This window comes from Xyrauchen texanus, chromosome 47 (genome assembly GCF_025860055.1).
Source record: "Xyrauchen texanus isolate HMW12.3.18 chromosome 47, RBS_HiC_50CHRs, whole genome shotgun sequence".
In the NCBI taxonomy this organism is placed as follows: Eukaryota; Metazoa; Chordata; class Actinopteri; order Cypriniformes; family Catostomidae; genus Xyrauchen; species Xyrauchen texanus.
In genome coordinates, this window is record NC_068322.1 from 20035257 (window position 1) to 20050557 (window position 15301).

Genomic DNA, 15301 nt, shown 5'->3' on the forward strand with positions numbered 1-15301 from the left:
ACCTGGAATATTCTCTTCAAGGTCTGTTTAAACCAGGTTTGATGCAACTAAACAACATGGAAGAATAAAATATTCCTTAATTCCTTAAAGAGACTGATGACATATTTTCAATAAGAAATTCATAGAGACAATAAGACAAAAATACTGATTTGAAATTATTATTATTTTGTGATGGTATGGGTGTGCTTTCATGTTCCAAAATAGTCAAGTACAAATTGGATGATTGCACCCTTGAGTGCGACACACTGTACACAATTTACTCTCCTCTCTCTATTAGTTCCACACAGTAATGAACTGCACAACTGTCACGCTCTAACTCCGGCATCATTAAGATTTCTCAGCTGCAGCCAGCAATGTTTGTGAGCTGAAATACAATTTAACATACAGACCACTGCATTAAGATATTAACAAACATGGACAGACGGACATACAGCATACACTGCATATATACACTACAGGCCAAATGTTTTGAAACACTTGACTGAAATGTTACTCACGATTTTAAAAATCTTTTGATCTTAAGGCGTATGCTTAAATGTTTGAAATTAATTTTGTAGTCAAAAATATTTGCACCACCATATAAATTTATTTTATTACAAAACTAAGATTTTATAAAATTTTTGATTTGGACCAAATAATAAGGAAAAGCAGCCAATAAATTAGTAAGTGTTTCAAAACATTTGACACAGATCAGCCTAATATTGTGTTGGTCCCCCTCGTGCCACCAAAACAGTGCCAACCCGCATCTCAGCATAGCATTCTTAGATTCTATTCTTCTCACCCTAATTGTTCAGAGCTGTTATCTGAGTTAAACTCTGTCAGTTCGAGTCAGTCTGACCATTCTCTGTTGACGTCTCTCATCAACAAGACATTTCCATCCACAGAACTGCCCCTCACTGGATTATTTTTTATCTTTGGCAACATTCTGAGTAAATTCTAGAGACTGTTGTGTGTAAAAATCTCAGGAGATCAGCAGTTACAGAAATACTCAAACCAGCCCATCTGGCACCAACAATCATGCCATGATCCAAATCACTGAGATCACATTTTTCCCCATTCTGATGGTTGATGTGAACACTAACTGAAGCCACTGACCCGTATTGCATCATTTCATGTACTGCACTGCTGCCACACGATTGGCTGCTATATAATCGCATGGATGATTGTTGGTGCCAGACTTGCCTTGAGTTGTGTAATCAGTCAGTCTGTTGTTTCTCTCAGCTGTGATGAGCCGTAATGCTGATGTTGTTCATTTAAAGCTATTTCCTAGCATTAGTAGTGTAGTAAAAATACATGTAAAAAGACACATACACAGTAACTCTTAACAGATATGCACTGCTCTTACACTTTAGTTTAGAAAGTCATGAACACAAGCGGAGTGATACATACACAGTGAAGCGTACGAGTGCTGATGGAGTCCAACCATCAGTGCTGATGGAACATCTCTCGTCCAATCAGATTCAAGGACCAGAACTAACTGTTGTGTATATATATATATATATATATATATATATATATATATATATATATACAACAGTTAGTTATATACAACAGTTAGTTTGTAAATATATATATTTACAGATTTTAAGCACTTAATGCAGGACAGGGGTTTTGTGTGGAGAGTGGGTTAACGATGCCCAAAACACAGGACCGAGAGATTTAAAGTTAATTTATATAGAACACACCCACCTTGTCGCTGTTCTTGTATTTCTCCCAGCTTTTCAGCATTTTCAGCCATTTTGTCGTTCTCTCCAATTCCAGATGCTTTTGCTAAGCACATGAATTACAAACAGAATACATTCAATAAAAAAAGTTCCAAAATCACAGCATTGTTTAATCTGTGCCTTTAAATCAACACTAAATGTACTTAAATGGCTTTTGAGGTCTAAAAGTTTGCTTGTACTACAAACTGTTTATGCTGTTTAAGATTAAAAACCTTATTAAAATATTTGTGGTCACCCAGATACAAACACCAGAGACATTTTAAATATCTTCTCTCATTTTCCTTCAACAGGAGCAGATAATGGCCTTTTAAGCTGCAATTTTAATCTACCTTCACTTTTCTGAGCAAGCTTTGTAATGATTTGTATTGACTTTTAATCAGCTGGTGTATAGGTGATTTTTAGTGGACGTATGAAGTCCATTCCTGTCAAATTCACACAGGTGTCCTAGCAGAGTAATGCCAGGTGGAGATTAACACATTAAGTCTTTTTAAGATAGGTTATGCTTGAAAAGAAATGGCACTTGATTTGTTATTTTGTTGCCAAAAAAAAAGAAAGAAATTCATACATTTTAAATGTGCTGCAAGTGATTTATTTTTATTAAATCTCTGTTCTCCTCCTCCACCACCTGACACATCACTGACAGCAGATATCTTTGCCACATTATTTACAAATAAGGTTACAACCATCAGCAACCACACCCTGTCAAACACCTGGCTCTTGACTGACACTGAGGTCTCTAAACTCCTCCTCTCCAACCACCCCACCACCTGCTCCCTTGACCCCATTCTATCACACCTTCTCCAGGCCATCTCTCCGTCCATCCTACCCGCACTTACACACATAATTAACACATATCTACTTACAGGCACTTTTCCCACTACATTTAAGCAGGCTCGAGTAGCCCCACTGCAGAAAAAACTTGCACTTAACCCCACAGAGATAGAACACTACAGACCAGTCTCTCTCATCCCATTCATGGCAAAAACACTTGAAAGGGCAGTTTTCAATCAGATCTCTGCCTATCTCTCACAGAACAAGCTGCTGGATGACAATCAGTCAGGCTTCAAATGTGGACACTCCTCCAAAGCTGAATCCAGATCATCCGTTCTGATTCTGCTGGACCTTTCTACATCCTTTGACACAGTCAACCATCAGATCCTTCTCTCCACCCTCTCTACTCTGGGCATCAGAGGAACTGTGCTTGACTGGTTGAACTCCTATCTCTCAGATAGGTCCTTCAAGATTGCCTGGAGAGGTGAGGAATCCAAGCCACATCAGTTACTTACTGGGGTACCTCAGGGATCAGTGCTTGGGCCACTTCTCTTCTATATATACACAACATCACTGGGACCCATCATTCAGTCACATGGTTTCTCTTACCACTGCTACGCTGATGACATGCAACTCTACTTGTCTTTACAGCCCAACGACACCACAGTGACTGCTTGAATCGCTGCCTGTCTGGCAGACATCTCGGCCTGGATGAAGGAACACCACCTTCAACTCAACCCAGCCAAGACCGAACTCCTTGACTTTCCAGCCAACCCTGCTGTTGAACACAACATCACCGTGCAGCTGGGTTCAACTACAGTGTCGCCTTCCAAAACGGTCAGAAATCTTGGGGTAACCATCAATAACAAGCTAAATTTCACAGACCACATCTCAATGACTGCAAGATCATGTAGATTTACACTCTACAATATCAGGAAGATAAGACCTTTCCTCTCTGAACATGCCACACAACTGCTTGTTCAGTCACTTGTCATAACTAGACTGGACTACTGTAAATCTCTCATTGCAGGCCTTCCTGCATGTGCAATTAGATCTCTGCAAATGATCCAGAATGCAGCAGCACGTCTGGTCTTTAATGAACCAAAAAGAGCGCATGTTACACCACTCTTTGTCTCTCTCCACTGGCTGCCGGTTGATGCACGTATTAAATTCAAGGCTCTGATGCTGGCATACAAAACAGTCACTGGGTCTGCTCCAGCATACCTAAAATAATTTATGCAGAACTACACTCCTGCCAGAAGCCAGCGGTCGGCTAAGGAACGTCGCCTTGTTGTACAAACACAAAGAGGCACCAAAACACTTTTCCGGACTTTCGGCTTCATCATACCACGTTGGTGGAATGACCTTCCCAACTCAATCCGTGAAGCAGACCCTCTCTCTGTCTTAAAAAAATGGCTAAAAACACATATTTTCCAAGACCACTTAACCTGTCATGTTGCACTTAAATCTGTTTTGAATGCTATTCTGATGCTAGTAAAACTTTGTAAAATGGCACTTTTCGTACCACTGTCTCCTTAAGATGATTCTCTTATGTTCTCCTCTTTTGTAAGTCGCTTTGGATAAAAGCATCTGCCAAATGAATAAATGTAAATATAAATGTAAATGCAGAAAACATCCCTATTACCTGTCAGATATCACTGAAATAGATACTATCAAAGTCACTCTTGATTCTGTGACAGCGCTAGGCTCCAAACAGCTAACAATGACTGCAGACCGTGGTCAGATTCTTTAAGCCATTTAGAAGTCTTCAAAGCACTTTCTGCCTGTCAATCATTCTGTGCAGGTCAAAGGACAGCCAAATAAATGGGCAAAAGGAAGCGGAGCGTGTCAGTTTGAGACTTGTCCATTTGTCGTGTGAGAATTCTATCATTGCTTTTGAGTGTCCAAGTACCTGTATAAGGTCAGTTTAATTGTAAAGTTTGCTGACCTCAAATTGCATATGTAATTTTCTTACCTGTGAAATTGAGATGCTCTCCTATTCCATCTCTGATTATAATGGCATCCAAGTGCATCTGTGTGCATCTCTTTGGAAAGAGGGGGCGTGTCTAATTTAATGACTACGTTTCGTGGAATTCTAGAACAGCTAACATCACTTGCAGCACCTTTAAGTGTGGCCACTGTACATTCCTAAACTCTAATGAAATCTTTGGAGGTGAGAGGTATCTAAGCTTATTTTCAAGCTGTTTATTCATTCCTGTTTTTTCTGTCATTCACAACTTGTGAAGGCAAACGTGAATTTAATTAACAATTTAATTGCATACCAGCTTCTAAAGCTATTTTCATGGCAAAAAACAAAACAAAAAAACAAAACAATTAAAACATGTTAAAATATAAAAATGGCACAGGGGGGGAATTAGCTAAACTGTTGCACCAATACCTGTGTTTTATTCACTAACCACCTGCAATCCAGTTTAGAGGGTGCAATCAGTGCTGAATTAAGATATATTTACAGTGTGAACAAATATTTCTGTGTATTTTCATATCTGCAGCCTGCCTGTCATTATAAAGATCTCATTATTTTACATTACAAGCTATTATAATATAATTTTACCATAAGTTCCTGAGACCCAGCAAATTTTTTTTTTTTTAAATTTCTCATTTATAAATGTCAATATTGTGTTTGGTGCATAAAATACATAAGATAAAAATTGTTTATTGAAATTATTAATTTTTTTTATTCATATTTGATGTGCTGAATTTAACTGTGATAATTTTCAGTCGATATTTATAGACCAAGGAGAGGAAGTTGTCATGGCCAAACTCTCAAATATTTGGTATCTCTGAAAAGCACAGGGAACTCTCAATTTACCACTGTAGCATGTATGGGCTAAGAAATTATTAAAAATAAACATTTCCTATACAAAAAGTAATTGCTGGGCCTCAGGAAGATATGGACCTTTTAAGTCTAATGTACCAAATATGATGCATACATAATTTATTTATTTGTTTATGTATTTTTTATTAAAAACATGCAATGTTTTTTTTTTTTTTACGATTTCTTTTTATATTTTGTCTAATGGTACTAAAAAGAGTTTAATGTCAAAAAATTAGAATTTTCAGACAATTCTTTCATATGTCAGGCTTTACAGGGTTAAAGAGATGATATGTCTGTCTGGATCACAATAGTGGATTAATGCCGTTCAGTCTCGGCAGAATGTGTCATATCACGGTGGTCAGCTGCGGTGTATAGCCCTCAGAATCGGCCCCAAGATCAGAATTGCGCTTGCACATTGCGTTCAGAATAGATTTTGTGGCCACTGTTGCCTGATCTGCACAATTCCTTTAGTGAATGGGGCGCTAGAGAGCGTGTGCTAATAAAGGGCACATTTACAGAGAGCAATTCGTTCTTAGCGAATTCCCCCCACAGTATTTAAAAATCTATATAAAGTAAAAATTCTAAAACTGATTCACAACAGACTTTGTTAAAAATCTTTTAAAAAGTGTCAGCTGAATAAAACAATGTCCTCAATGAAAAGACAAGCATGAGAGATTATAAAAGGCTAACAAAATAGTTGTTAACAGCAATAATATGTCCTTTGCACAATTATATTCCAGATAAAACACTATGGACATGTTTTCACATCAGAGTTTTGACAGTTTAACACCGTCCTGGTGCTACAAACACAGGAATAGTCTCACCTTCTCCTCCGCTACGTCACATTGTGGAAGTTCATTCTCTCTGAAAGAGACAATACATAGCCAGGGTTACAAGAAGGAACACAAATGAGTGTACACATACACACATTCACATTTACATAATCTAAATAAGTCTTTTATAATTACTTTAGACTAACCAAAACCCTAAAAGAAAAATGTTAGCATTTTTACAAAAAAGTAAACAGTGCTTCCAATTAAGTGCTTCCCTACACATCCACATAGGGAGATTTAGCAAGCTTCTAGCAAGGATTTTGTCCCAACAGTAAACCGACACACATTCAAAAGTTGAGTTTGAAATGGTCACAATGTCAACAAAGTGTTTCCCTTTGGCTACAACTGACAATTAGACATCTGTGTTTCAAAAATATGTTTTAAATATGTCTAGATGTCATTTTAGCCACTAATGTCTGGCCACTTTTCAGATAACTTCATGGCTGCACAAGGAGGGAAACAAAGTGTAACCGTAAGACAAAAACTGGTTATGTTACTGACATCAAATCTAAATTCCTTCAAACAGTTTGTATGTACTTCTGAAAAAGGGAATTACTTTGTTTCACAGGAAGTACACTCTTATGACCCCCACCCCTCAAACTGTTCAAAGTGCGAGATCTTTGCTCCTGTTGTCAGCTACACAAACAGGAAATGACTGTTTCCAAGGCTGCCATTTCAGATCTGATCTGGGATATGAGATAACCTAGGAGAGCATACATAAATAGCTTAATTTAAATCCTTGTTACTAATGGGTGCTAGAATCGCCTAACATGTCTTCAATTGAGAATCTGTGGAGATTTATGAAGCACAAAATATGGTAACGAAGGCCCCGTACAATTGCGCAACTGAAGACCTGCATAATGGATGAATGGCGGGAAATTCCACTTGCTAAACTTAAAACAAACCTGTATCTTCAATGCCCAAATGCTTAATAAGTGTTATTAGAAGAAATTGTGATGTTACACTCTTAACTGTCCCAACTTTTTCAAATTTGGGTTGTAGTCTAATCTTATTGAAAATGTTCTATTGATAACAGCTTGGATGGTTCTTTTCCCTCTTTGACCCAGAGAACACAACAGCCGAGCTCAGAGAAGTTGGCGGCACTTCTGGACAGTGTTGATTTATGGCTTCTCCTTTAAGTAGTTAAGCCTTAACTTGCATCTGTGTATGCAGCAGCGAATGGTGTTGACTGACAAGTTTTTTCTAGCCCATGCCATGTGGAGGCTAGGGCCTGGTCGAGCATTTGTCTGGGGAGAGAGGAAGCGGTAAGGGGTTTCACCTGAGATGAATTGCTGGTAATTGCTGTTTCTATGTTCACAGTGAGAGATGGGGGAAATAAAAAGGGGGCCAGACATTATTGTGTCAGAGAGAGAGAACCCAGCTGACAAGCTACGTGCTGTTTCCGTAAAAGAACCTGAAGCTATACCGTTGCACGTTCAAGCGAACGTGTTTTGTTATTAATACATTTACCTTTGAGATAGATTCACCATCTCTCTTTTCCTCATTCTTTGAACTTGTTACAATCCATTACAAGCGAATGATGGCTTTTAAGACAGAGACCATTACATTTATAATCAGATCAGTGTATGGTTTGGCATTGTCCTGTTGGAAAACCACTTCTGAATGCACGTGTTCTCAGGTCCCTGAGACATCACTGTCTTAAAACCAGTCATTCGTCTGTAATGGATATCATGACATGGGCTAGGGAATTCTTCGGGAAAACTTTGTCGGTCAATGCCATTTGCTGCTGCACCCCATGTAAGTTAATCCTTTACTATGCAAAGGAGAAGCTATACATCAACACTGTCCAGAAGCACCGCCGACTTCTCTGGGCTCTGACTCATCTGAGATGGAAAGTAGAACAGCAGAATCATGTTTTCTGCTCCGACGACTCCACATTTAATATAGTTTTTTTAAAACAAATAAACAGCCATCGTGTTCTCCGGACCAAAGAGAAAAAAGGAAGCACACAAGCCGTTACCATCATCAGGTCCAAAAGCCGGTGTCTGTCACAGTATGAAGGTGTTTCAGAGCCCATGGCATGGGTAAATTGTACATTTGTGAGAGCACCATTATTAACGCAGAAATATACGTAATAATTTTGGAGCAATCTATACTGCCATCTAGATGCCATCTGTTCCAGGGACATCCCTGCATTTTCCAGCAAGACAACGCCAAACCACATACTGCCCGAATTACAAGTGCATGGCTGTTTCAGGAGAGAGTGTGGGTGTTAGATTGGCCTGCCTGCAGTCCTGACCTTTCTCCAATTGAGAATGTGTGGCACATTATGAAGCACACAATCCAGCAACGAAGGCCCGTACAATTTCGCAATTGGAGATCTGCATACTGGATGAATGCGCAAAGATTCTGCATGATAAACCTAACAAACTTGTGTCTCCAGTGCCCAAACGCTTCTCTATCCATCTATCCTTGTCTAATTTTCTATCTTTCCTTTTTGGTCTTGTATCTTTTTCTTTCAATCTCTTTAAAACGATAATTATAGGTTCCTGATCTGCCAGCCACATGTGGTTCCCTATAAATATCCCATTCTACAGTGCTGTTTAAGGGGCCTGGGTCAGCCACAAACCTCCTTGCCAGGACGAGAAAAGAGAAAACAGAATAGCGCAAGAGGAGCAGACAGACATCAAGATAAGAGCTGTAAAGTGGGCCGATCAGATTCTTTGAGTTCTCTGCTGGGTTTTTACAGTATTTGAAGTCTCTTACTGCAGGAAGCCGAAGCGGTCCACCACTTTATACAGATCATAATTGGCCTCCTCCCATGGCTCCACCTTGGCACCTTCTTTACCCTGAAAGCACAATGAATACACAACAGTGAATGTGGATCAGAGTCCTGACCAGGGGTTCCATTAACTGAATGTTCTCCATCGTTTACTGATTTTTTGAAAGACTGATGGAAAATTTAAAATGCTTTCAAACAATTTCACCCAAGAATTCCTTGGTTTCACCAGACTTGCGCTTGGGGAGTCAAAACTATCATTAAGCCTATCCACTGTCATGTGTATGCCGTTATAATGGAAGCTACACCCCTGAATATAGTACTTCTAAAACTAAAACAAGTATGATAGATCAAAATAGACCATGACGGACATTTTACAAGTCAGTCCGTCAAAGTGACGAATAAATATTTTTTCTAGGGTAACCTCTGGTCCAGACAGTTTTAATGTGTATATGGGTGTGTGTGGATTTGAAGGCTTGAGTTCACGAACCACAAGGCAGAACTGTTAACTTTATATATATTTAAGGCAGGTAATGGAAGTGTGGGCAGCTTGTGGACAGAGTGAGAGAGACACAGCACATATCGAGAGAGACATCTGGGGTAGAGACAGGTTGGCCTTGCATGCGTTTATGAAAGGAGAGAAACATATGGGCAGAATGCTCACCATACTGATATGCATCAGCCTATTCTAGTGAATAACAACTGAATTTCCACAGAAAAGATACACACATTTCTCTGTGGCTTGCAAGACAGATAGAGAAAAAATGAGAGAGGATACAGCGTCCTTTGGATTAGCGTGAGTTATACAATGACTTATGGGGGATTATCTAACGGCAAGTATTTTTTGTGTTATGTAACAAAGAAATGCCTTTTGGAGCCCCTTGTACAGTTAACGATATATTAGAGACTATTTAAACAATATTTAATTGCCACAGACTTGTGATATGTAAATCAATAATTAATGACTTTATTTCAAAGATCAGTCAGGAAACTCTACATGGCACAAGCGGAGTCCTTTGAACATGCAGGGCTCTATTTTCGTGACAGCACAACGACCGTAAACTGCATCTTATTAAATTTTTATGAGAACGCTAATTATTTTGCCTCTGCCTGCTGGCTAAAATATGTAATGTCACAATATTAAATGTAGAGACACACAGCAGCTCTTAACAGATCTGCACGGCTCTTACACTTTAGTTTAGAACAGCATGAACACAAGCGGAGTGATACACACACAGTGAAGCGTCCGAGTGCTGATGGAACGTCTCTCGTCCAATCATATTCGAGGTCCGGAACTAACTGTTGTACACACACACACACACACATGCATAACATACATACACTTATAGTATATTGCATATTTATAAAAACTAATTTTCTTCACACTGTACCAAGATAGAAGGTTCCCTGTATATTTTATTGTGAGATAATTTCTTTCACATGTATGGAAGAATCAAAATGGACATTATAAATGAAGAATACCATTTGAATGTGAACTGAATCAAATTGCATCGAAATCAAATTGAATCAAGTGCTTGTGAATCTGAACTAGAGTCCAATCTGGAAATCTGTATCATACCAGCCCTACCCTCAAAACCCTGCATAATTCACACATTTGGACAGAATATAATTTGATTAATGGCACAATTTTACATTTATGCATTGAATACATCACTTAGAAATGTCAAAAAAAAAAAGAAAGGTAAAGCAATTTACCCACTGACAAATCACTTGATCCCAACAGGACATCAACCTACTGCACCATATCCAACTATTTATGTATGCAATACACAATATATGCACTTTGCTGCTATGACATAGAAATGGAGGCAAATGTAAATCTAATAATAATAAATCTAAAGAAAATATGAAGGTCTTAACAGTTCTAGGAAGAGAGGAAGATGAGGAAAGAAATGGAGGAAGTAACTGACAGGAGAGTAGGAAAGATAAAAAGAGAGTGAGAGAGAGAGAGAGAGAATAAATATATTGCATAAAAGTGTGAAGAATGAAGTGTTACAGTGAGGAACCATGCCAAGGGTGTGCGCACACACACACACTCTCTCACTCTCTCTCTCTCTCTCTCTCTCTCTCTCTCCTTGATGTCACACGCATAAATCTACAGTAAGATATGATAATCAAGTAGCATGTCGCAGTGACACACATGGCGGTGGGCAATATTTCTGCCTGCTACACACACCAAGGACACACCCCTCCACCACTGTTTTCTCTCTTCTTATCCTCCCTCCATCCTTCCATCAATCACTACATGCACATATAGCTCTATTTGGATGGCACTCGTTTTTCCAGAGGAGGTTTGGCAAATTTGTGTTTCACATTTGTACTTTGTGATTTAAATTCCGTCTAAATCCAACGTGACTTTGCTTTTCTCCTACTGAAAATGACCTACTGTTGGGTGTCCTCTGAGAAATGTAATTCCATTTGGTAAGAAACAGGATAGGAAAACTTTTCATTTAATCTGACATTCGCAGAATACCGTAACTAAGTAACATCTTGCTGTTCTGCCCCAGTGCAACTACATAATGGATTTAGAACTTTTTGCCAACTTTCAGTGTAAAAATCAGTTTTGGCAGCAGCCTCAGGTATGATCCCCACCGTCTTAATTATATACAGTAGTGTTGCTGGATTACATAGATGGATTCATTAGTTTTTACACAAATTATGGAGCTGTTTATGCCATCTTCAGTAAAAAGGTGGATGTAAAAAATACCAGTATTTTTTTAACTAAACTTTTTACTCAAATTATTATTAGCATAATATAATTTCTAATATAAATGCAATAAAAATTTCCACATAGTGCACTTAAATTTTTGAACCGATTTGAACAGTGTAATAACTATAGTTAATCACATAAGTCTTGTTTATTTCATGGCCTACTGTAAACAGGCATTCCCACATAAGGAATAATCCAGTGGTCAAATCCACATCTTCAGAAGTGATATGATAGGTGTGGTTGAGAAACAGAAACACATTCAAGTCCTTTTTTACTATAAATCTTCACCTTTGGCCAGCCGACCAGTAGGTGGCTAAATGTGAAAGTGTAGCTTTGCAGTAACAAAAAGACTCAAATATTGATCTGCTTCTTACCCACACATATCATATAGCTTTTGAAGACATTGAATCATCTGGATTCATTTTATACTGCCTTTATGTCCTTTTTGGACCTTCAAAGTTCTGCCCACTATTGTGTGGAACTATAGAGCTGAAATATTCTTATAAAAATCTGTAATTGTGTTCAGCAGAAGACAGAAAGTCAAACAAATCTGAGATGGCAGGAGGGTGAGAAAATGATGAGAGAATTTTCATTTTTAGGTGAGCTATCCCTTTAACGGCAGTGCTTTAAAGGGGATATATTTTGAGACACAGCTTTTTAGAGAGTTTTACAATGCTGACAGTCTAACATTTACTGTTACTGTCAGACTGTTAGTATGCTAAGCACAGCAATCTGTCAGCACACTTAAACCTACTCTGAAAAGCCAATTAATCCCCAATTAAGCACCTCTGCTAAAATTATTAAATATATAGTACATATCCTCCTGAGTAGAGATCGACTGATAGTGGATTTTACCGATACTGATAACCAAGTAGGGAGTACCTGCTGATAACCGATTAATCAACCGATAGTTTTTAAAATGGCAGTCGAGTGTGAAGCGGCTGGGATGAGGATTAGCACCTCTAAACCTGCATTTCTTGGGTTTTGTGTATGTTGTCAGTTCTGTGGAAAGGAGGGTATTTGGCTGGAGTGAATGGCAGCTGTTTTCTCTCACCTTGTCATATTTGGCGAGTATTTCAGCTCGCTCCTGTTCCAACTTCACAGCAGCATCCTGCACTGAGTCAGATGCTGAAGAGAGAGAGAGAAAGAGATATTAACCATAATTTTCTAATATGAGTAAATAATACAAGTCTAATATGTGAATCATCGCTCTAATAAGCCTGCCCTAGAGACATTAAGAGAAATGATGATGTTCGTCTTTGCACTTTGAGTCATTTAAACACACACACACACACACACACACACACACACACACACACACACACACACACACACACACACACACACACACACTCACTCTTTGCTAATGGATGGGGCATAGCAACAAGTGGCTTTTCAAATAGGACTGAGCAAGTACGTGCTTCTCAAGGGCACACTGCGTCATTCACATCTAAAGCAAACAACATAGGTCTGCCTTTAAAGAACGTTCCGGGTTTAATAAATGTTAAGCTCTAACAGTATTTGTGACATGCTGTCGATTACCAAAGAAATATAATTTATCTTTGTCCCACATTTATAGTTACACACTTACAGAAGTTGTCTATGGGGCAATTCACCAGAATAAACAAACTGGTAACTTGCACACGGTACATGCACAGACACCAGAGAGTGAAGTGACAACAGCCTACAGCTGAGCTTAATCAAAGTATTTCTAGCAAGTCAGTCCACTGTCGGCCATCTTTAGAACCCTCTTGCGAGGTTATTTCCAGTCATGTTAGTGCAGCTCATCTCTACTTTAATGGAGAAATCTCAAAAACTGTTGGTGAAGATTATGATCAAAGAACATATTTCAAATCAGCAATACAATCTGATAATACTGGAATCATAAAATTGTGATTCTTTACCTCATATTACGCTAAAAAAGGAAATGATCCTGGCTTGTATAGCTAATGCACATGTGCATTCTAGAGTTGATTGGCAGGTGATGTCTGTATCTAAAAGTGATTGGCTCTTTAAACTGTAAGTTGGGACTTCCTTTCTACATCAATTTACCGCTGGGCGCTTAAAGCTCATTGGTTGAGCCGAGCGTTCCAATTTCTCCCATTCATTTTAATAGAAGTGGCCCGTCTCAATAATCTCTGGCTCAGTGCATCATGATCAAGACAAACAATCTACTAATGTATGAATTAAACTCACTCACAATGTTGACAATATCTAGTAAATCATCCTGCAAAAATTTAGCATTCTGGAGAGGAAAGTGTTATAAACTGCAGCAATGGTCAATTATATTAATAGATGATCTTTCAATGTATCAATCAAACTACATCAAAGCAATCAATTTGGAAACTGTGCATGTATCATTGTTTTATTTTATTCATGTACAGTATGTGGTTACAGACAAATTAATAAAAGTGAAATCGATAAGAATAGTGAATTCGATGACAACAACTCCTCCGTCTTTCCTTGCACACATATCCTGTCGCCAGTGGTCGCTCGTGTCGCCGGCTCTCAATGAAAATGAATGGTCTCCTGTCGCATCCAGTGACAAAATTGCTGACAATGTGAACGCTTCTTTAGTCTGCAATAGCCAAACCTACTGGATATCAGCCTAACTTTTATTGATGTCTAGCTAGGGTGTACACATACACACACACACACACACACACACACACACACACACACACACACACACACACACACGGAAACTGTCTGGTCTGGGATGCTGAGTTTGGGCTTTCTGTATTTTGATTGTGCCCTGCTGCTAGTGCAGAAACATGTTGATTTTTCACACGAAACTGGCCAATGAAATGACAGTCATTCATATGGTGTGGATAATCATTTCCTCTCCATGAATTTGGTTAACTCTGCCATTTCCTGTTTGGCTTTATTCCCTATTACACAGGCAACACACACACACACACACACACACACACACACACACACACACACACACACACATCCAGCTTTCAGTGTGCCCCTGGGTCAAAGCCAACTAGATTACCCATGCTGGATGAATAGGCTTTTAAAGCCAATGGAATTGTTATAGAAGGATGGAGTGAGTGAGTTTCCTTAACAGATGCATGTCTGGCATATAAAAGAAACTCAGAGGAGAAGACAGCTAGACTAGTCTATAAAACAAAAGATGGCATGAGACAAGAAGAGAAGAGAAGACACAAGACAAACCGACAATAAACAAAAGAGATGATATGGAACTAAAAGACACGGGACAAAACAACAACAAACTAGATGAGAAGAAACAAGATTAGAAGAGACAATAAGACAAGAGAACAAACTAGACGACAAGAGATGATAATTGACAAGATAAAAAGAGAGGACAAGACGAGAAGAGACAACGTGAGACGAGAAGAAACAAGACGTTGAGATGATGCGAGGCAACAACAAAAGAGACGAGAAGACATGAGGCAAGACAGAAGAAACTATGTGAGAAGAGACAAGATTAAAATCAAAGATGACATGAGACAAAAGAAAATAGACCAGAAGAGATGATATGAGAACACATGAATCGAGAATAAACTAGATAAGAAGAGACCAGATTATAAGAGAAAAGACATGAAACATAAGAAAAAAAAAAGACCAGAAGAGATGATACGAGAAGACATGGGACAAGATGAAGGTGAGAAGAAACCAGATGAGAAGAGACAACAT

The 15301-nt window shown here is 38.7% G+C and overlaps 1 protein-coding gene across 3 annotated transcripts in view; it reads right to left on the reverse strand.

The window, feature by feature from the left end:
* The window catches only part of LOC127638912 (USP6 N-terminal-like protein), an 88193-nt gene that overhangs the window by 25126 nt on the left and 47766 nt on the right, over positions 1-15301 (reverse strand). For all 3 annotated transcript variants that reach the window (XR_007969907.1, XM_052120667.1, XM_052120666.1), the window contains 4 exons: positions 12690-12763; positions 8892-8974; positions 6156-6195; positions 1690-1770 (listed from right to left, as the gene is read on the reverse strand). Coding sequence is in view for 2 of the 3 variants with exons in the window: in XM_052120667.1 (XP_051976627.1) it covers positions 1690-1770; positions 6156-6195; positions 8892-8974; positions 12690-12763 (278 nt within the window). In the remaining variant the exon portion in view is untranslated. The remainder of the gene's footprint in view (positions 1-1689; positions 1771-6155; positions 6196-8891; positions 8975-12689; positions 12764-15301) is intronic.